The sequence below is a fragment of the Rhea americana genome, unplaced genomic scaffold, assembly GCF_003343005.1.
Source record: "Rhea americana isolate MKP2758 unplaced genomic scaffold, rheAme1 scaffold_239, whole genome shotgun sequence".
Lineage (NCBI taxonomy): Eukaryota > Metazoa > Chordata > Aves > Rheiformes > Rheidae > Rhea > Rhea americana.
Genome location: NW_028186356.1, coordinates 1,275,399 through 1,298,721, shown reverse-complemented (window position 1 = coordinate 1,298,721; position 23,323 = coordinate 1,275,399). Strand labels below are relative to the sequence as shown.

Sequence of the window (23,323 nt, the reverse complement as noted above, 5' to 3'; positions counted from 1 at the left end):
GCGTTTAGCTTCTGCTCCCCGGCGGGCGCCCCGCGCGAAGCGCCGAGGGAAGAACCAGGGCCCGAGCGGCCGCGTTTGCAGCGAGATCGCTTTAATGGGGAAAAGCTGCGCGGCGGCTCCCGCTAGCAGAGGGAGCTGATGTCGCGCTCGCTGCAGCCCACGCTGCAGCAGGAGGCGGTGAGCAGCCGGGCGGCTTCGCGCTTCCCCAGCGCCGCCGCGCCGCCGCGCACCAGCTCCCGAGCCGCGTGGCCGGGCAATCCCGCGTGGCCGGGCAATCCCGCGTGGCCGGGCAATCCCACGGAGCCGGGCAATCCCGCGTGGCCGGGCAATCCCGCGTGGCCGGCGCTCTCGCGTGGGAAGGGCAGGGGATTTTCACCGTCTGTTGCAAAAAAATGAGGAAGGAGGTTGCAGCCCCGAAGCGGGGGACGATGCCGCGCGGCCGGGGCGCCCGGCCCGGACAGCGCTTCGACCCGTCGGGGTGCGCGTGTCCGGCGGCGGGCGCCCAAATCCTCGCGGCGCCGCCAGCCCCCTGCTCGTGCACGCGGCCGGCTCGGGCGCTCACCGGGCGGGGGGCCGTCGTCGGGCGCGTGCCTCCTCCAGCGCGAGCCGCCGCAGGTGAACACCACGGCCCTGACGAAGTCCCTGCCGCAGAGCTTCACCGGGTTGGCCTCGCCGCCCGCCGCGGCCAGGAGGGAGAGGAGGGCCAGCGCCAGCGCCGCGGGCCTCATCCTGCGCAGGCGACGCTGCCGGGCTCGAGGGCGTGCGGGAGGCAGGCAGCGGCGAGGCCACGCTGCGGCCGCCCGCGGGGACCCCCCATTTATAGAGCCGCTCGCTCCGCCGCGCGCCGGCTTAATGTTTGCCCAAGCCGAGGTAATCGGCCGTTTCACGCAGCGCTTTACGTGCGCGGGGGTGCGCGCTGCGGGTCCGGACAGGTGCCAGAGACGGGTCGAGACCGTATAACCGCTTTACGGCGGCGCGGAGCCGCGTTTACGGGGCGCCGAGCGGGGCGGTTAATGTGTGTGCTCTGCAGAACGAGCGGGTTTATTGCGGCCGTGGCGGCGGCGGGTTCCCGCAGCGCCGCCGCAGACGCCCTGCGGGGAGACCGCGGCGATGGCCGGGCCGCCGGTTCCCCCGCTCAGGAACGAAGCGGCTGCGGCGCTTCGGAGGGCTTCAGCGCGTCCCGGCACCRCGAGCGTTACCAGCCCCGTGACGTGGCAGTTTTAGTAGTTTACACGGCGCGCGGGGTGAATTACCGTGCGTTACACGGCAGACGATAGCTCATTTTTTCACCAGTGGCACCTGTAAGTAAATAGTCATGACCACTGATGAAACACACACCGTGCATTTTGGGCCGATTTGTAATAATGATTAACACATGATTCACCTTAATGGATGTCTATTTTTCCCTCTGAAACGCACAAGGATTCCTCTTAGGTCAAGTGTGAGCTTGCATTTTCGTTGTAAAACGTGCAGAACGCAGCGGGAAGTGAGTGTTAATGCATCCCTAAATGATCTKTAACTTTGGTGATGGGTTTAAATGTTGGACGTTTATTGTTAGGCTAATGAGGGAGCCTAAATGTTCTGTATCTATAAAATATATGTCCCGCTACCTAACGCTTCCAAGAGCAGACAGCGATTGCGTTCGTCAGTTGACAGGCAGAGCACTTTACTGCCAGGCTTTTGCATCGCTTCGTTCCTGTGACTAGGGGAAATCTCTTCTGCGCTGGTCAGATTATCKGCTAAAACCTAGGCCATATTATTAATCAGTCCTCTGTAGAGATGTGCCATGTTTTCTGTGAGCAGTTGATCTCTGAAAATCCTCTAAGACGTCGCAGTCCGGCCGGTGGCCCGCTGGATGCTTCTGATTCTTTCGACCTCCCCCAGAAAGCCAAGGAAAAGCTGCCCAGGCGCGGCGTCCACGCCTGCTCCCARCCGCTCCTGCCCTGCGGCGGCAGTGGCGGTGGCAGAAGCACCCTGACTTCCTGGATCAGGCGGTAGCTCTTCTACTTCCTYATCTTTCCACACCAGCATCTCGCCTCTCCAGCCACTGGGGTGAGGGGAAGGTGATGCAACGTAAAGTCAGATCTGTGCTCTCAGAGCGGCAAAAGTCAGTCCTTGTTCCAGGGCCGCATCACTAGCTCATGCGAGGGCTTTTCAGAAAAGTGTCAGCATGGAAGGGAGTGAATTTAAGCTGCAATTTCATATGAGTTAGATYTGTCAAGGGCTGAAAACGTTGGTCTGTACTTCTGCCTGCTATGGGGTGACCTGCAGCTTGCAGGAGCACCTAATTCCATTCAGAGCTCAGCTTCCAGCCTCAGTCGTGTTTTCTGAGAGRGTAGACAAGATGGATCTAAGAAAAGGTCCATTCACTTGCATGATTTCGCATGGATAAAGACAATCAACTACTTCTGACAACAACTTCAGGCTATATTCATGTTCCTGGTGGAGTAGCTAAGACAGGAGGGGATTTATGCCATTGTGGCTTTTTGAGTAAGTCAAGATTAACCCAAGGAGAAAGGACTTCTTTAATAGACATCTTTCTATTGCCTTCTTTGTTTTGTAGGGAAGACCCTTTGTACGGTAATACRACAGACTGCTCATCTAATGAGGGGGGTTTCCAGGGGAAAAGTTAGWGCATTTGAAAGGAATTTCTAACCTGTATGGCTTCAAAGATGAATTTTAATSATTGTAAAACAATAAATGGTTTATGATAATACTACAAGAAAGCTGTCCCCCCCCCATGCATAATTAAATGATGGATTTGGGAATTTGAGGATGCAAGATGACACTTGTTTTTCTTGTTGTTTCCAGCTGAGAAGCAGTATCATTTAGCTATTGTTAAGTAGCTAGAGCAGAACSAATAATATCCTGTAAGGCACCAACCTGTAAAAGAGAAAAGAATGCTGAATTGTAGAGTAATTGCAGTATAAGAAATGAAGTGATCCAAAATTCCTACTTACAAATTGATAACAGAATTGTTTATGTAATGAGCATCCAGAAAGCAGGCTAAGGTAGTTTGTATTGTGTTAGCTGATTCTTTTTTTTTTTTTGGACTTCTGGTAAAACTATGGTTCCTTCTATTGGTACACCTTAGAAAATAACACTTCTTGGCAGGCTGGTCTGKATTGCATCTGTAACATCATACTTAGGGCCCAAACATATATCTTATTTATAAAGGAAATTAGTTTTTCAGCTGATACGTTTATGGTGGCTGTGCTTAAAAGCGATTGTTCCTGATGTAATAATGTCCGTTTAGCAGTGTAAACCTATTGTACTAGGCTTTATACTTACCTAAAGTGAGAAAGACCTTTCTGTTATCAGAAAAGGTCATGAAAGAAACTGATGAAGTAGGCTGGAAAGCAGGGCTCCCTCTTGAACTTTGTTGCTCAGTGAGTAATTATGCCACATGTCCAAGGCCTGTGACATTTTTTAGTCCTGTTCTGGTGACTTAATCTACTCTAATCAATTGAAGACCTTTTTGTGTACAGAGGACTTGGACTTTTTTGTGGTAATTCATATTTTAAAAAAATACTAATTTTAAGTCTAACAAATGAGGTTGTGAGTTAGCAGGATTTTCTAAATGCAACTCTGATAATTGTGAACTGCTAATGCTAGATTCTCTGAGGAAAAAAAGGATAGATTAACATTAGCATTTTCTTCTTCCCCAAACTAAGTTAAGTGTTTTGCACCATGGAATTCAGAAGTGACTTTAAAAAGTACAAATCCCATTTTACAAATTGGGAACCTAAGTCCAATGAGTCAGAGTTACCTGCTGAGAGTTAAATGGACAAAGGGAGAGCTGAGTTGATCAGGTGGCACAATTCAGAGCTCCGAGCTACATGCAGATCCTGGAGGGATCCACCTGGTTTGGGAATACCCAGGAGGAGACCAGAATTCTATATAATGGACCTGACAAGGAGGGCCCAGTGGCACTTTGCTACAAATAATTAGCATTGATCATGTCTTGCCATCAGCTGGTAGGAGTGAAATACACTGCTGCTGACACAGAAGCCATACAGTTGTACAACAGGAAAGAAACTTAATTGTAATACAAGAAAACTGGAGAGAGATGACCTTCGGGACAGAAAAGCCCTCAGCAGAATAAATAATGGCTTCTACAAGAGTCAACAGAGCGCCAAAGGGCTGGTGGGTTTGCTGATGACGGAGAGGAAGTGAGACTATCTTGTTCATGGCCAGGAGAGGGCATGTCGTTCCTGCCTTGCCGGGAGGGAAAGGCATTTTACCTGCAGTCTGTGCATAGATGAGGCTCCACCCTCCTGCCCTCACCCTGAGCGTCCCTTTCAAGTCCAGCTGTGGGGGACCTCTGGATTATGAATAAATGCTGAATTTTTTTAAAAAGCAGATTTCTAGCAGTGGATTTGAAATCAAGTGTAATCTTAAGTTTGAAGTTCACCTTACCAATCTCTTCTGGTTCATGAATTTTCTAGCAGTGAGATGTGGAACCACTTCAGTCCTTAATCCAGTCATGGAATTGTATGTAATTCCACCTATGGCACTATATACTGCCTAACTCTTCAACTAGATCCTTTAACAGACACCCCTTTCTGAAGAGTGAAGAACCAGAGAAACAGGTAGGCCTCTAAGGACCAACACCTTTTCCTTGTGAGTCATACCTTATTACTATTGGAAGTGTCCAGATTCTGCAGCTCAAACACACCGACTTGTCCTTTGTTGTCTCCTATTAGAAGGCAGTCTGTGTTCTTAGCAAAAAGTACAGATGTGAATTTCACTTTTGGGTTCGCAGACCTAGTGATCAAGGGATCCAAGCTGCAACCAGTAAAGCCATACATTAACGACAACTGTGCGTGCCTGGAGTGCTATCACATACAAAATTCTAGCAGTACTGCAGTCCTGCTGAATGTTGTGTGTTTTACTTTTTAGGTTCTAGATTAACTTAAAAGCTAAGAAGTGAGGCAGTGTTTTGTTTGTTCTCTAACAAAACAAAAATAGCAGGCATTTTTTAAAAAGATATTTTGGTTACCTAAAATCTGTCCTATGGCCTTGTACTGGGGGTGAAAGCAGTGTTAATACTTTGTAATAGGAATAATTTGGTTTTTTTGCTACTACAAGAGTGAGTGGGCCTCCTGCTTCACTGCTTTCTTCATGCTGTCATTGACGCTACATAGCACAGACTAGCAGTATAAGGCCACAGATTAACTAAACTGCACATAAGACAAGACACTTGCATCTACTTTACAATAGTGTGAAAATGCAGGAGGTATCTGAACATCCAACAATCTCTGTCATCCTTACAAAAGATTTACAAAACAGAACCACACACAGAACTATAGCTCAGTTCTGTGATTTTTCTTTTTCACTATGGAAGTGGTAGAATCTATGATTACTGCAGTAGAAAATCAATTTTATCCCTTACCAATTCCATTAAGCATCCTGCTCCTCGTCTTATAATCACAATTCTCCAATAACTACCATCTGTTGTTAAAAAGTGAGTGTTTCAAAATGCAATCCTTCTTTCAATAGCTAAGCAAATAAATGATACAGAATTGTAACTATCTGATAACAATACTGATTAAACAATAATATTTAACCTCTGTGCTATTATGTCTACCATATCAGATTCATCTTCAAGAAAAGCAATCACTTACGTGCTGATGCTAAGATCCCAGATTTCTACTCTGCTTTCATTCACTGCTACAAATATGAAGACTGATTTTGGAGACCACATAATGTCATGAACAACAGCAGCAATGGAACTGAAAGTTAAAATGGGCTTCTGTGAATCCTGATGCCATAAAATAATGCTCCAGTCTGCAGAGCAGCTTAAAAACATGTCAGTGCTGAATGGATTCCAAGCGATTTTATACACAGGACCCTTGGTGTTAGGGAAGAAGCAAAAAAGAACCTTGTGTTATTCTAGAGCTACAGCCTAACAGTATGTTTTTCAATAGTCCTCTATTCCACAGACTTTTCATGGAAATCCTTGACTGTTTCTGACCGTTAGTAGTGAAATTAGCACTGTTTTATATATACCTATAGGAAACTAGGATGTTCCTATGTACACATATCCTAGAATATCCCATGCAAATGTGATAAGACAGCAGAGATCATAAGAATAAAAATGTTTAGATAATTCTGTGCCTTCCCAAGTTGTTAGGAGAAGCTGATGCCCACAGGGCAGCTTCTTGGATGAAGCAAAGATGTGCAAAAAGGTGATTTGTTAAAGCTCTGCCATCTTTCTTTCAGAGGTAATACTATTTAACTACAGCCTCCAGGACAATGAGGTTACTTATAGTTCTCTTTAAATAAAGCCAGAACTAAACCTTTAAAACAATTTATAGTACAAACTTTAATACATTCTTTAAAAACATTTCTTGTAGGAGAAAGTAACTGTAGAAAGTAATACCAAAAGACTGTAATGCTTTATATGACAGGAATTTTTTCATAATGTTAGAAAAGAAGTTTGGGTTTCTTTTGTTGTAGGTGTTTGTTTAGTAAACATAAGCAAAGAAACAAACTGGTAAACTTAACTGAATAGTGTTTTTTGTTGTTACTTTTTCTATGTATCACTCACCTTATGTCCTCTGTACGTTTCTAGAAACTGCTCATTGTAAGAACAAGAACATTTGTGAATAAGACCCTCTTCTGTTCCAGCAAGATAAAAATTAGCATCCTGCAATAAAGGTAAAAGTAACCTAGATTGGAATATCCTACCTGTCATTTATTCAAAAATATTTAAAGAAAGAACTAGATGAACTTGGGCTGTGACATTTCTCTGAAGAATCAGGGTGGAGTTGCTAGGATGCTGTATGTTTGGCTGCCTATATGTGTGCTAAATAGATATATGTGCAGTGGATCCATTGGTGCCAGAATGTATAAGATTTACTATGTGTGTTCTCCACCTGTGCAGAACATAGGCTGTGACTTTTGACTCTGGAAGAACTTGGACTTTCTGTGAATGTTCTGCAGAGCTGCTCCATGCACACAGTCAAGTGTTCAGGATTTGTAGATGCCAGTGATGCACATGGACAAAAGCATGAATCCTTCAGATGCTCTGTGGGCAATAATTTCAGCTGGATAAAGAAGAGAAGCCTTGACATTAAAGCCCTGGACTCAGGAGATGCTGAACACAAATTCTCACAGATTTGATCACCACACCCAGTAAAGCTACCATAGGATTTGGGACAAAGTAAATGTGAGTAACATGGCTGAAATATTATGATATAGTTTTACACATACAGTGGTTACTCGCTTGGTTTACCATATTTTTGATAATTTTTGAATGCTGTTATTGCTAATGTTATTGGAAGCAGTCTGCATGTCCTGATAGAGACTCCTGAGCAAGAGGTGTTGAAACTGTATTTGTGGAACTAATAACTTTTCCTGTGGCAACAGTGCTTGTTTCAGCCATAGAGAACATGTGTGTAACAGATACGCAGGCAGGAATCTTATGGTATGGGATAATTTATCAGGTGAAAGGCTCCATTCATTTCTTTAGTGATATAAACCAACTTGCAGTCAACATAGCTAAGTGTACAGGATAGCATATTCACCTTACAATGGAGTTTGCATTTTCAGACTTCTCCAAGGTATGAGGGCTTTCAATCTGTTCTCCCAGTTACAGGAGCTCTTAGTCTAGTTTATGTCTCCAGAGTGCAGATACCATAAAAATAATTTTCCCCTTTTCAACCCTCTTTCTAAGCTCAGCTTTGCTGAAATGGAACTTAGCATCACACTTTCTGATATTTGGTCTCAATATCCTAACTGTATCTGTCAGAGATATCTGGTGTCTCTCTACACTGTTACATGCTTTATTTTTGCCTAACAGTCTTAACTGGATATCTAACATTAGCTAAGAAGCAATTTGTTTTGTTTTGGAACTGAAGACACTTTAAATATCAGTGCCAAATCCCAGGCTGGTGCATATTAAAGTAGGTCCATCTGAGGATCTGACATCTACTGCATAATCTTGTTGGGTAAAAGCTAGCCAGGATGGGCTTTCTGAACCTACCTTCGGATGGAAGTCAAAGCACATTCCAGGTGCCTGTCGAGATATCAGAGCTTCACTTTTCCTTTCTCTCTCACCTGTTGCTTTTTTCTTCTCACTTTCTGTTCGCTTTATTTTCATCAGATCTGTGCAAATGGCAAGAGTTCTTGTCAAACAGATATTGCATGTGTCAGCAGAGCCTAACTCCATGCTTCTTTGTAATATTCAACAGCTCTTAAATGTTTTGCTTATGATAACCAGTATATAACTGAGCGTCACCTAAAATAAAATGAGGCAATTGCAATTCCAGGCATTATCTCTGTGCAGAAAAGCAGCAGGGGAAAGTGCTTACCAGAGCAACCCAGTCCTTTCCGTATAAGCCACTTGGTTATTCGGCCATCTGCTGAGATAGAGATTAATACCTCTCCTTTGTCATCTCCTGTTGTGCCTCTGTCCTGTTCTACCCACTTTAGTTGCCATACAGGACCTATATGTTTATCTGAAGACTCACTGGGACAAAAAAAATGATCATGATAAACCAGATATTAACAAAGACAAGACAACATATTTAAATCATAAATAACCTTCTACTTTGTAATGAACATCAAGCTCTATGACCAAAATCTTATTCAGCTTTTCTTAAATACAAAATTCTCCTGGAGCAAGAAGCCAATATTTAGATTTGATTTCTTTGGATTAGATTTTTTTTTAATCAAACCTATTTGATTTTTAATTCCAGGGCTCTGTTTAATGAGCTGACATACTTTTTATTGAATCCTGAATCCTGAAGTCAATCTGCACCTTGTAGGCGCCCTAGACCTGGGGAGCTGCTTTCAAGACAAAGGGCTCCCTGATCATTTCTTCTCTTTCATTTTCTTCATAGTTCCTGCTTATCCCTCATTTATCCTGGCATTTCACATATCTCTCCATTTTTGGCAAATGGAATCAGTGAGAAAACACCCAAAGCCTCCACTGGTCTCCAATAAGGAGTTGTTATTTGGAACTATACTGTTCTAGTTAGTTAGTACATGAACTATCAAATGTTACAGAGTTGTAACTTACTGGTGACATTCTTTCTTAAAAAGTCAAACAAATGAATATTACACTGTGACCTTTCCAGTGCAGGAGCGTCGTTTCCATGCACAGCAACAGCACAAAGGGTTTCACACCCCAGATAATGACCATTGGAGTTAATGTAATGTAACTTTATCAGCAGAAATAAAAACAGGGAGTCCTGCCAGTGCAAAGGGAGAATGTCAATGTTTATGTATTTGGCTGTATCAGTGTGAATAGGTGGATGGGGAAAATCTGGTCAGTCTACTCTGTCCCCTTCTGGACGTTTATGTATTATCATAAATTTTTGTGCCCCCAAATTCTGCTCCAGAAAATTCTAATACTTGAGAGCATTGAGTATTTGTGCAGGCATTTCCAGTAAGAATTGGAATATGCTGACAGAAGTTGGAAAAAAATTATGTAACATCTTTGAGTATTCACAAGGTTTATTTATCAAGAGTGCCAACACTCGCTCACTAAATAACAAATAAAATATCCACAACGGAGAAACTAAGACATGACCAAGCTGGAAGGACATGGGAAATCATGGTCTTACCTGCTGTCTAAGAGTGCAGTGTTATTACGACTCTGTACGTTATAGATTGCGACAATACCATTGTACATTCCAACTGCTAGAAGATTAGGGCTTGCCATTGAAAAATCCAAAGTAGTTACACCATGTTCACACTGAAAAACGCGCTCTGGCCACTGACCAGAAGAAAAATGAAAGAACATTTTAAGTTAGTTTCTTGGTTTAGCTCAATCTTCTGAGCACTGATGTACTAAATTGCCAAGCTACACTGGAAAAGTCAAGTCCTGATGATCATAATCTCCATCCGGATAGAAATTAAGGACTATATTCTAACTGGCTCAATTGCTTACTGCAACTGTTACAATTAGGAATAACAAAGACTATGCAGAATTATGGTACTGTAAAATACGTTGGATGGGCCTACCTCAAACTAAATACTCCAAACCCAAAACCTGAAAAATCAAGTTCCTCAAGATTTATCTATTTGAATATGGTGGAACTTTTTTAAAAAATAAAATAAACTGAAAATCAAAATCCAGAATTTGGAAGATTCTCCAATTGTTGTCCATCTATTTGAAGGTATCTATGTTTCTCTGTAATTTTAGGTACGTGATTGCCTTTCTAATCACAGAAACTCAGCTGAAGATAAAATGTAATCTAAGACACCCTAGGTAATCTGTAAATCACTATCCTCACGTAATTTCTCCACATGGAAAAAGAACTGATTCAGCTCTGTTATAACATTGAACTCAAAAAATGTCACCGCACTGAGCTTTTGCAATAGGAAATTATTAAAGTATTAGTTAGAAAAAACTGTATTTCAGTGAGCATGCCAAGTCTTGCTTCTTAGTGTTAGGCACTGAGGACTACAGTGGTATCAGGAAAGCATAAGAGCACAGGAGTCTTGATTTTTCTAAATGTGACTGAGACATCAAATCTTCATATGACAGCATCAAAAGTTTGAGATTTGATGCTGCATTATTTAAGTTGGTCTAATGCATAATTTTGGCTGCATGGAGTTTGTAAAACAGATCAAAGTTGTTTAATTTCACTGCAGTCAGATGATTTTCACTATGTCTTCATAACTGAGATTTCCAAGATATTTTTTAAAAAATGGCAAGTTTTAAAAGAAATTCTTAATGGATCATTTTTCAGAAGGATATGTAAAAATGTAAATGTTATATCTATGAAACCTGCTGGGTTTTGATGGTATTAGGAAAATTTACATTAGATAATTTAATATTTACTTTTTTACTTTGGCCTGACATAGAACTTCAATGTAGAACAGAAAATGGATTGGAAAGGAAAAATCTTGAATTCAAAATATAGATAATTTCTGTAATTGGAGGTTGGAGGTACTGAAAAAATTGACTACAGATTTTGAAAAACAAAAGTTAAATGGATTTATTTTCACATTGCTGTGCTCAAGACTCTCTCAATCTAAAAAAAATCCTTTCAGAAAGATCTACACATCTAGATCTACACACAGTAACAACTAAATTGATTTACAATCTTGGTTAGTTCACTCTAGGGACTAGAAATGGGATATATTTGCATTCTAAAGTTGTATAAGCTGGTATAAACTACTATTACCTGACAGTTGTAACCATCTGTTAGCTGTATGGTGACTTATGTGAAATGAATTCTGTTCCTGAGAGCAGATGTCCATGTTACAAAACCACCAGCACAATCAGCACCTCTGGCAGTACCAACGGAGAAGAGGGACAGGCATGGAAACAAAACCGTTTCCTATCAGCACTTTCTTTGGTCAAGACTTAAGCACTTTGCTAGGTACTGCAGTCAAAATCAATTTTCCAGAAATGTGTAGTTGGGACTAGCAAATTAATAACCTTACTGGTTAGGTCTTGCTTTTTGAAACAGGAATAGGGAATTAAATAAGGCAGAAACAGTACAACAGAAATATAAACTGAAGAAAGAAAACAAACTACTTGCTGCTTCTATTACCATGGGGTTCTTCAGTGACCAACAGCAAACCAAGCCACTTTTCTGTTCTTTAAAATCAAACTCTCCATAACCAACAGCCAAAAGATCCTAAAAGCACAGATTAACAGATACATCTCAGTTCCACTTGAAATTCAGTCTTAGATTTTTAAAAGGCAACTTTCTGTTAACAGTGACTCAGAGTTCAAAAAACTTACATATGCTCATACAAAACTTCCAATGATCATATCAAATGCAAGCTGAATAATACAAACAAAGAGAACTCACCAGGTTAGATGGTACTCCAGCTAACGCAACCTCCTAGTCCTCCTAGTGGAACTAATTCAAGTAAAAGTGCATTTGTAGTCACTATCAATTTGGGGGGKGGGGRGAGGTGGCAGCCTTCCCCTCTCCCCTGCAAAAGCTTATTATAAAATATGTCCCTCTRTAGAGAGGAGTGTACACTAGTCTATAGGCAGATTTTAATGTGCAATATTTAATAAAATATGCAATGCTTTTTCTACTCTTTTCTGTGAATATTAGCTATAGAAGGAGCTTCAATGACCACTTCAGCCACCTAACTTTTAGCCCTCTGCTGTGGGATACAATGAATTCCATTCTTGCTATCCATAAAGAAAAAGTAGCAAACAGCAGCAAGAACCTTAGCCTTCAAGTCTTTTTTATCCCTCTACAACAAAACAACCTGTTTGTGAAAATAGCTCTTTAAAAGTAGATATTTGTTTGACCTATAATTCTAGGACTGATGTCTATAAATGTGTCCAGCTTGAAAGCATCTGGGATCTGGTGTACTAACCTTATGAATTGGTCTTTATTGTCTCTCTTTTTTACCTTGGAGCAATCTTACTGGTTTTATATTTCTTGTTCTCTGTTGTTTTTACGTTCCTTCCATGCCTTATTTTTGTGGTGACCATAAGAGAGTYCTGTTGAAGAACTAAGCTCTACATTACTCTGAAAGTTGAGATGTCTGAGTCATCTCACCTCAACTGAAATCGAATTAAGTAAACTTGGGCYGGCAGCTGGGAAAACTGTGCCTGCTATTATGCATCTTGTCCTTGATGAATGCACTTGCTTGGGAGATTACTGTTAGAAAGAAAAARGGGGTATCTGAACTATCTACTCTGTCAATGGTAATAACATTTAATAGTAGGTGKTTAAATCTCAATTCTCAATTCTACAATGAACCAAGTCTATTATTTTAATGTTATTGATCAGGTGATGGGTAATGGTAAACTGATGTATTCTGGACCAACTAAAGCTGTTGTGATAGATCTGTAGGAAGAGCCTAGCGCAGTTGTCCAGCCTGTAGAATAATGTGGCAATATTATTACATGGAAGGACAAAATACAGATAGTGGGATGCAAACACAACCTGCCTGACTATAGGGATGAATCTGTCCCTTTGAGATCCCTCTCAGCAAAGCATATCAAAATCAGGACTTTGTTTACACTCACAAGTACTTAAATCATTTTATAAACAGCTTAGAAGAAGAGATTTGTTAACTCACTGGGTTTAGTTTGTTCCAAGCCATACTGCTCACACTGCGGCCATTAGCTAGATCACATGTATATGACCACAGTCGTTCCAAACTGGGAGGTACAACTTCTTCCGGGGCTTTATTTAGATTTGACAGAATTGAGGGGGCAATGACGATATCCTTCTGCTCTTCCTCGTCCTGTTCTTCCTGCTCATGTTCTTCCTTTTCCTGGTTAGCTTCTTCCATGGCTATTACTATATCACTAGTATTTGATGTAACAACAGGTTCTAAAATACACAAACGTGGTAGAACTGAATAATAATTATTTCACTTATCTGTAACAGTAACTCACAATGGAAGAAAATAGAATGCTCCTTTTCTATTCTTCAGCAAATATTCTGMAGCAACAAACTGAAGTAAAGATTTAATAATTAAGACACCTTAACTTTCAAAACTATGATTAAAATGTTGATAGGAACATAGGGAGGGCTTGGTCAGGCTGTAGCATGCCAGTCCTGCTACAAGATATTTAGTAAGTGAATTTAACTACGCAGCAACAAGCTGTTGCAAATCTGTGCCACCCTCCCCAACGAGGAATGTTTCTTTCTAATCTGTTGTATTGAAAAAAAATAGTTTAAGTGGATTTTCTTTTCATTTTTTATGCCAACTTTTAAAGATCCACACTTAAATATCAATCTTTGTTAAGTTACACGATTCTATAACACACAAATCTCATTACTTGGCAAAATTAAGCATAGAGCATATTTTTAGACTGTTTGTTATGTGTTTTTTTTTTGTTTACTCATCCTTTTATTTTATGCAATGTCCAGATCATAAATTGATCTCAGATCACTGCTAACAAAATCAGGAGATAAGAACTGCCATACACCAGAGCAAAAGTCCATCTATTACGGTTAGTATTATGCTTCAATTGTAGCTAGTGTAGAAAAGTGGGTAGAATATGAGACAGACTGATTACCTGAAAAACTCAAACTCTCTGTGCCATGAAGAAGCATGATACAGTAAAAGCAGGGCAAAATTACTTCTTCATCGGTATTTTTCATCTCTACATTAACTTGGAACTCCTACAAAAAGTTTAGCCCTTGAGTCCAGGTAGTATCTTCTACAGTCTGCAGTGAAGGCACTTTCTGTTAAACATTGATTATCGATCAGGCTAAAACTTCTGTTTACCACCAGAGAGTCTGATTTTAAAAGCTCTGTGTTTCAATGCAAAAAAATTATTGGAGAGATAGCAGAATTTATCTGTATCTTAACTGTCAGAGAAAAGTCTGATTAACAATTTGAATAAGTCACAGTTTGCTGTGATAAGGGGATATGAGCCAGTGCAGACATCATTTATTCAATTCTCCCACCAATTCTGTAGGGACRTCAATTTGCGTATAAAACTGCGAAGTTTGTGCTGACATCTTATAAATTCTCCTTTCCTTTGTCTATTTCTTAAATGACTTGTTGTTGGTAAAGACATTCAATAAGAGACATATCTACATGACTTTCAATAGCATACAAAACCTTGTGCCAAAAATGAGGTAGCTGATGACAAACAAACCTTTAAGGACAGGAAGTTGTCGATAAGCTGCAAGTTTGGGTTGAAAAACATTCTCCATCAGAATCCTCTCCATGAAAAATAAATCTTGATGAAATTTTTCTGATTTTAATATAGCCTCTGAATGGTCTTCCTCCTCTTCATGTGTTCTGGCAAGAACAGCATTTTCCAAATCCATTGTAGAAGAAATTGTGCTATCTGACAACAGATAATATTGGAAAAAGCAGTTTTAATATGGCAACACTTTGTATGCAGAAGTCAAGGGAGAAGAAAAAAAATCTTATTTTCTCCCTGCAAAAAGCATAGAAGAATCTAGCATCATCGGAACATCTGAATACCTGAAGTACTAAACTTTTTCTTGCCTTAATTTTGCTTTCTTTTATTGCTCACAGGTATAAGAAATACGATGAAACTCTTCTAGAATTTTTTTGCAATTGGTTTTGCTGCTTCTGTCCTAAGTAATTTAGCATGACAAACTTTGTCAATGACTGGTCACCCCTTTTAAGCTCATTTACAACGGCATCATATAGAAAAGGTCTTGGCACAAGTCTCACCAAGATTTTTTAGCAAGCTGCCTCTTTCAAGGGATAGACAAGCAGASCATGTATTTTATTCACGCATTTTTTTCCATACAAGATAGTGATATGCACAGTTTAGAGGGATGAAGACATTGCAAAAACGTAAATCTAGAAAAATGCTACCTCTGTCAGGAACTGTAGATGCAGTCTGATCACACTCTTTAGTCGTAAGAGATACGCTGCTGTTCACAATTGTAGCTCTGCTATGTTCTGCTTTTAATGTAGGTTCTACTTCTGATGCATTAAAGGAATCATACAAGTCCCAGGAAGTGACCATCATCCCTAGAAATTAATTACACTAGATGCAGTAGTCTTTCATTTCTATATGTTATTACAAAGAACTACAGGTGAGTAAAGACTTACTTTTTGTGCAACACACAAAATTGTTTGGCAGAAGGGCTTAGAAATTAACTGAGGGTCCGAAAAGGCTGTAGCAACAGCTTTGTGTGATGCAAGGCTGCCTCACAGTCTTCTGGGTGTGTGACYTTAAATGTCATAACAGAGCTTCTCTTCCTTGCATTTTGGCAAATAGAAATGGAAAGCAATGTCACTGAAAAGGTTGGGAGGGAAAAAAAAGGAAGAGTGTCCTTTYGTGTTTCAAGAGCACAGCTGATTATTGGGTAAAGTTCCGCTTCCTAAGAAGCACTCTTCTTAGGCAGGCAGGACACAGCAGAGGAAAACTCTTAGCTAGGGTGATGACTCTTTTATTACAATGGGTATAATGTACCAGCACCAATTTTCAAGTGTTAGGAGGGGCAGAAAAGGCCATGGCAAATCACATCAGCCTGCCTTAATCTGAAGCTCTAGAAATGAAAGTGGAAGTTGAGGAAATATGTTACCCTGCTTAGATATGCAAGAAAGAAAAGATTTCCTTAGTCTTCTGAGGTCCCACAATCTAGCTGTATGTTAGCATTTTCCCAAATCAGTATTTTATAAGCAAACTAAATGTAATAATAAACTTAGCTGCCAAGGGTACACCTGGCAAGGGTACTGTGCAGTAAATGAGCACCTGTTCTTATTAAATATCCATTTCTATGTAGCACTTGAAGAGTTTACCTTTATCTTCTGTGATGATTTTGTCACACTGCACTTCCTTGCTCTTTGGGGCTCCATTAAGGGTTTGCATCATTCTTTCCACAAAGCGCTCATTACCAAGTCTATTTTTGCAAATGTCAATATAAATTCTATTCCGTTCCCTTGGAAAAAAAAATGTGTACATTGGCTTTCTGAAAAACATTTGCTTTCAACTTCTCAATGTATTCAGTCACTACTTGAACTGTAGAGGATACTATCTAGCATAAGTTTACTGCTCTGTTTCTGTGTGTGCTTGTCGCTAGACTTTGTTTTAATCTACATATCATCTTTCAGCAGCTATTCTGACCTTGTAAGGCTGTTTTAAAMCAGAAATGGCCTGTAGAGAAGGGCCTCAGCAAAAAAACTCCTAATCCAGCTACCCTTGAACTTTGGTAGAATTTAAATGAGTTCAGAAATAAGTAGCTCTTGTCACTTASGAGTGAAATGTAGTGTATCCAAGAGACAAAAGTGAAACTGGTACACTTCTATTTAGTCCAGTCCTCAGATAAGTAGAAATAGTCAGTAGAAACTGTAAAATTTTTTCTACTATTTTAGTTTCAGTATTCTAGCAGGAGACTGGATTATACCCAGCCTTAATCCATGAACAGGTTGCTGACTTCAGAGTCACTGTCTGTTCGCAACATGTGCTGTGTACACCAGCAAAGTCTGATTCATAGGATGCTCTTCCTCTTCCTTCTTCCCCAAAATCATACCACAGTGTGATTCACAGACAGTGGGGGTTGGAGTCCTAWTGTAAACTTTGTAAGTACACCAAAATAAAAAGCTCTTTTGTCTAAGTTGTTTAACTCCCCAAATATAGCACACTGGATCCCAGGCTTTGGGGCTTACATCTACACAAGCTGTGTGAAAAGTGTATCAGTCTGGCGTCAGTCCTGGAGAGAATTTCTCTGCCCTCTGTCCCAATCATGTCCTGGGAGGGAGCCAAAAAAAGCTATATGTTCTAGGTTAACTCCCTGCCAAAGTTCATGGCAGTCCAGGGAGGAGACTCTAAAGTGGAAACTGGATGCAACTAAGGTGGGGCACAACATTTTAAAAGGCAGGGTCACTTGTGGTGGGGTGAAGTTACTTCTACCTAGAACCAAAGTAAAGGGCTGCAGAGGAAGCCAAAGGGTGCCTAGCTTGTTTATATCTTTGTTTGAAGTCATTGGCTATAAAACTACACATTAGAACTAATACAGGGTTTTGCAATTACTGTTTTCATTAAATCATATTAARTAATTCTTGTATACCATACTTCTCTGTCTTCTCTTTTGCCCATTCTCTGTTTGTTCTCTTGCCACTGTCCTCCACTTTTGCTGTCTGCCATAATGTACCAATCAAAAGGGTATGAATTTGACCAGCAAACTGAACTTCTATGGAATTTAGACTGTCTTGTCAAAAACCATAATTGAACCTAACACGGCTTTAGATGAAGGTGGAATAGCAAACTGCAGTAGTCAGAACACTGAACCTATGTGTGCCTTTTCAGGACTTCGTGACCAATGGAAAGCGGGTGTGCTGAGTATATTGTATGCATGGACACAAATACAAATATACATACTGAATTTTTCCAGCATCTTCAGACTCTACAGACACCACAACAGATGGCATATCAAATATCCAAATAGTCTCCGTCTCTGTAAGGTAAATATCCACCCTCCTATCCAAGTCTTCTTTTGTCAGTTGTTCTTTTATCTCCTCTCGCCTCACCTGCACATCTGACAAATGAGGTTATCAAGTGAGAACTTTTTTGCTCCAACTTAAACGAAGAAAAATTAATTCTAAAAGCATTGTAATGGTCAGGAGCCAAAATTTGTGAGGAACTGAGTTCTTTTGAAGTGCTGAGCATCTCACATCCACTGACTGTAGTGTCTCACAAATTACAGTGCTCCAAAGAAACAGTTTAAATCTGTAATTATACAGGGTATGTTCTTTACCAGTTATGCTAACACTTGTATCTCGTCGAGAGCCAGGTTCTACTATGTCATCTGCTATGGACTCAGTTGTCGACGCATATGATTTAGAAATAGTGCTGCTTCCATATGACCTTCAATAATAAAGAAGTAAACAGAAATCGTATGTGAGAGTCCAGATGTCAGTTAGCAAAGCACTACAAAACTAACAGTGTTGTTATCAGGATTAACCACATAATACTTTTTAGTAGCTTGTACAGTGATGCTTATGTTGTAAAAGAAGTCATAGAAGGCTTTGGAAAGAAAATAATGAAATGGTTTGAAGAAGTCTTAGAAAAGAAGATTTCTTCTGACAGTATATCCCAAGGCATTAAATAGTAGATAGAAAAGCAACTGTTGAGCTTTTAGAATCATTCTTAGCATATAATAACATGAGGTGTTGTTTACCTGCTGTGTGATAACACATACTCACAGACAGCACTGTTCTCAACCAGAATTAAGATTCTTTGGTGTTTTGCATGTGCTGGAAGGTCTTTGAAATGCATAGGAAACTCATTTGAAGGGATTAGCTTGTTAAAAAAAATAATTACGTTCATGGAAGGAATAGCTGTGATAATTAAAAGCAAAACTCAAAAATAATATACAGTTGCTTTTTAGCAGGTTTTCTCTTCCTCCCAAGTGAAGTGTGAGTGATTATAAATATACAAGAGGCATTTAAAAATATATTTTTAAATTTTCTTATTAAAAAATAAAGTAAAACCATTTCATTCTGTATTTTAAGTGAAGAGCTCTAGGGTCCAAAAATTATGTATTTATTTTTCAGAAGACACTTTGTATCCTTTAAGTAGTTATTTGTGCATATCTGCTCTGGTTTAGTATCCCTGCCTCTAAAATTATCCCTCATGATAGCCACTCTAGGAAGCATAACAACAAAATTGCTCTCAAAGAACAACTTACTTCCTTTCCTCAGAAGTCATAATCATATAAAATAGTAAATAATGCTTTTATTTATATATATATATATTTTTTGCCAGTGCTGATTTTACTAGTCCTCAGTCTAGTTTAGTCTAGTGCTTAGTTTGACTAAATAAATAGCACCTCCTCTCCATATAATGTGTACATACCATCTGATAAAGTGATGKGGTTCATTACTTTTCCTTTTAAATGCAAATAGTTATTTACCTTCTTCTGCGTAATTAAATTGAATTTGTCAGGCAGAAGATGAAATGTCTGAGATCTGTCGACTTTGTTTATTCCCTGTGTACTGAAGGTTTGGGAGTAGTAACATGTAGTAGTGAACATGTAATTTAGCAAGTTTAATTCAAAGATTTTTATATAAGAATTTCTTTTCAAGCATGCATATGCATGCAGAGAAGTAACCGGTGTAAATTAGTTTAAAAGGAAGAATTGTTATTATATTAACAATATTTCAATATCTGAATAAAAATGATCAAGTTTTTAAAAATGGTTGCTTACACTTAGTAAATATAACTAAAATMGACAAGTAGTTTCAAAACAAATTTGTAACTTTTCAGTTAAAACAGACCTTTTGTCTCCAAAGCATTTTTACATAATCATAGATAAGCAGATATTAATATATGTCAGTTTTTGAAAAGACATGGCTGGGGAAAGCAGAAAGTATCTGAGGTGGCTAGGAGTCTATTAGAGCTACAATTGCTCCTTCTTAGCTTTACAAGCTTGCTCAGACAACTGGAACACAACCTCCTCCATTTTAGAGACAGTGTTTTGTCACATATGTGTTTAAAGGTTTTTATCATGACTCTGCATGCAGGCTTAACCACTACAAAACCTGCAGTTGGATGTCCATGTTTCTGAATTGTGATGTTCTCATTACTGTCTCTAAAAATGGCCCATTCTGGAACACTGCATAGAAAAATTTTAGGAAGGAGAATTTGAGTAAAATTAGAAATGTCACAGCTGTGTGTGCAGCAGTCCGCTTTCCCTTATCTGTATCAGAATTTCAGCAAGTAGTTCTGACACAGAATCAGTCTTACTCTCAAGTATTGACAAATTCCATTTATTCTGTTTAGTACCATCCCTCAAATTTTAATTGACAATTATAGCCTAAACAGGTAAGTTTCTGTGTTTTGCCAATGGCCACACAGCATAATTATTAGCTGTGTACAATTATTCCAGTTCCTAACCCCTCTAAAGAGCAGAGGTGTGGCCATTCCAGGCTAGGTACCCAGTGAGGCAGGATTTAATAGATAGAGCACATTAGCTTACCTTGAGAATGGACCTACTAAACTAATATTCACACCTGATGTCTGTTGCATGGAAAAAGAAGAGAGAAAAACAGATCCTGTGGCCCCAGAGTAATCACTTGGTGCTAAGAGTTTGCCTTGTTTGGGTGCAACACTACTGGGATCTGGCTGGAAGAGCGGACGAGGTGTCACATCCTTTCCTTGATCATCAAAAACCTGAAGAAATATTGAAATAACCAGAATAGCTTCATTGTGTTCCAAAAACAAATGACAGTGATGACACATGCAACATTGTATCTTATTTGGAACAAGACCCTGATTCAGGCAGGATAGGGAAATACTCATCCTCCCTGGCAGAACAGATGGGTAACCCCTCCTGTGCAAATGAAGTGTAATGTACGCCACTGACAAGGGCCAGGGTGTTTGCATTCCCTCTTTCCCTTGAGAATTCAGCTTTGAGAAGCAGTTGTCATCTTTGCTTGAGACTTCTTTGGGTCTCTCTGCATAGAAATGGCTGCAGAATATCCTGAGAAATTACATTCACCTAGCTCTCCTACTTSGTTAACAGTGTTGTCTCTTCAGGCTTGCTTATTCCATAATGACTGCCAAGAGTAGCTTATTAGCTGCCACTATTCATATCAAATTAATAATATAGCAAAAGCAGCTAGTGAAATAATTGTGAAACTTCTTTATTATACTGCCAAAAAAATATAATTTTATTGTAAGAATGTGTTCAGTATGGTCTTCAAACACCACTCAGATTATGTTATGGGAATCTCTTCTCTTTGTTAGGTAAAGACATACAAATATCTCACGTAGATATTTCTTCTTAACTGAAATCAAACTACTTATTATTTATGTGAACTGTTATTTAAATTGCTTACCTTCARATCAATGCAGGCAAATATCTGAAAAAGAGTATTATACTGTTTGGCTATCCAGTGCGTAACTGTGTTCGTCAGTAGTGGAAGGACTTCAGCAGAATGGTAGTCTATGCTATGTAGTCTACATCTACACTGCTAACTAAAACAGTTCTCTGGTCTTGAGGCCAAGTGTCTTGGCTCCATTCGCAGTACATAGTCCTTGACTTTGTGTCTTGTCTATGCTTCATGTGATGCCCTGATGGCCCTAAATTAGAGTTATTATTTTGGTTGCTTTCCCCCCCCCCCTTTTCAAAGTGCCTAAAATAATGTGGGGATTGTGTTGCAGCTCATAGCGCAAACTGACTGTAATCCTGTGTGCCTAGGGTATGTGATGTGAGGGCACAAAGAGGTTTTTAGGCATGCAAAGCCCGCTAGGACAGTACCAGAGGAGTCTACGGGCAATGGAAGGCTAACTACATATTCCCAATGGCTGACGTGTTCAAGGGGGTATGTAGTGTGTGTTATCCCCCAAACTGTGCTTTGTATTCCAGTGAATACTAAGTGGCAACCAAAGCAGTTGCAGAGAACATGCTAACAAKCCATAATGCAGTGCATAAAATTACTCCTTGTCTCATTTAGCAGTGGAAGTGCAACCAGAGCATCCAACTGCAGCCCCTGTCCCCTCGGAGAAATCACTTCTGTGAGTTAGATGCACCTGCTCCCTAATGCAATGCTTAGGGCAGTTGAGGGGCTGCAGAAGGGAACCTGTGATACCTCACACGTTGAGCAGGAAACTAGAAACCTCAGCTAGCCGGAGAAGAACACCGTCTTCATCATCAGAACTGCATCATACATTCACTCGCTCCAGAGCTTGTGTGTTGCACTCACTATTGCTGAGAGCTCTTTCCTCCAACTTTACAACCCTGAAACCCCTGATCAGTGTTAAATGCCTAAACATTTTTTTTCAACAGAGTGCCCTTCCCTTTATCTAACTCCAAAAGGAATTTGCAGTCAGTGTTTAAAATTCTGTTTTTGTTAACTTATGTAGAATGTACAGTTGACTTATACAGTTGACTTCCAGCAGACTCTCAGGTCAGATCTATGGAACATCCAACCCCTCATTGCAAAAAAATAAATACCTATAGAAAGTAAAAATATATATATATATATATATATAGCCAAACCAAAGCAACGCTTGTTAGTCTTTGATTTTCAGATCATGGAGAAGTAATTATGCCTAATTACTTTGTTTTTATTCTTGCAGATTGTTCACGTATCATCCTCGTCTCAAAATGGGTTAAGTTGTTGGATCATCTTCTTTCTCTGCAGCTCTTCAACTTCAGACATACCTTTCCTCTCCTTCTCCTTCCCCTGCTTCTTTCCTAACAACTTTTAGAATCTACAATGACCTACATTAAAAACTGTTTAGTAATAGTGTGAGCGGTCTCTCACCTGTATGGCATGCTTGGTACCCAGGAGAGACCCCTTGTCCACGGCTCTGCTATCAGAAGTTGTGAACTGGCTTCTCCGGCTCACTGTCCTGTATGAGTACGTGCTACTTGCGATGCTCCCTTGTCTTTGGCTAGCAGAACTTGCTGTCGATCCTTTCTTTACRCTGAGATCCGTCTTAAAAGTTCTGTTTCTATTGACAAAACACGATCAACAGCATGACATACTCCTTAACTTTCATGAACGGTTTGAAGGTATGGTAATATGGAAATAAGGGTATTTCTTTAGAAGAATCTCCTTGCAGCTTCTCAGGAAGCTTTCTCAAAGGGTAATATGAAGAGAAGGGTGGACAAGGATGGGGAAAATGGGTAAAATAAGTGGGCTGAGCTAACGGGAACCAACATGGAAATGGAGGAGGAAGAGACGGGACCTGTGACTCGCCTCGCGGCAGCGRTGCGGGTGCAAGGGGCCCTGCCACAGGCCAAGCCGGGCTCCCCCGGCAGCAAATCCACAGGTCCCTTCCCTCACGACGCCTCCTCCCCCGCCCAGTGCCCGKCCCTGCTGCGAGCCGCGCCCGCCGGGCCGCCGCGTTACCGCCTGGGCCGCCTCCCGCGGGGCACGGCGACCCGGGCCCACCTCGGGGATCCCCCCCCGGAGGCCGAGGGCACCG

General features: G+C 40.5%; 2 protein-coding genes across 2 annotated transcripts; both read right to left on the bottom strand.

Moving 5' to 3' along the window:
- Positions 1–122: 122 nt before the first annotated feature.
- INSL5 (insulin like 5) lies at positions 123–728 on the bottom strand. Its single transcript, XM_085306347.1, has 2 exons — positions 563–728; positions 123–379 (listed from the first exon to the last, which is right to left on the bottom strand). The coding sequence occupies exons 1-2, from the start codon at positions 726–728 to the stop codon at positions 123–125; spliced, it is 423 nt and encodes a 140-aa protein (XP_085162473.1).
- Positions 729–2,659: 1,931 nt separating this feature from the next.
- Positions 2,660–22,863, bottom strand: DNAI4 (dynein axonemal intermediate chain 4; the record flags this gene model as incomplete). The annotated part of the gene is made up of 16 exons (XM_085306377.1): positions 2,660–2,883; positions 4,635–4,788; positions 5,628–5,854; positions 6,554–6,652; positions 7,991–8,112; positions 8,319–8,476; positions 9,576–9,727; positions 11,517–11,603; positions 13,018–13,274; positions 14,555–14,749; positions 15,253–15,411; positions 16,186–16,325; positions 17,765–17,921; positions 18,141–18,250; positions 20,364–20,557; positions 22,657–22,863. Coding segments are annotated over 16 exons (2,463 nt in total), but the record flags the coding sequence as incomplete, so codon positions are not given.
- Positions 22,864–23,323: the final 460 nt, after the last annotated feature.

Coding starts and splice junctions, on each gene's coding strand:
- INSL5 (XM_085306347.1), bottom strand. CDS start 728: ATGAGGCCCGCGGCGCTGGCGCTGGCCCTCCTCTCCCTCCTGGCCGCG. Junction 380..562: donor CGACGACGGCCCCCCGCCCG/GTGAGCGCCCGA, acceptor TTTTTGCAACAG/ACGGTGAAAATCCCCTGCCC.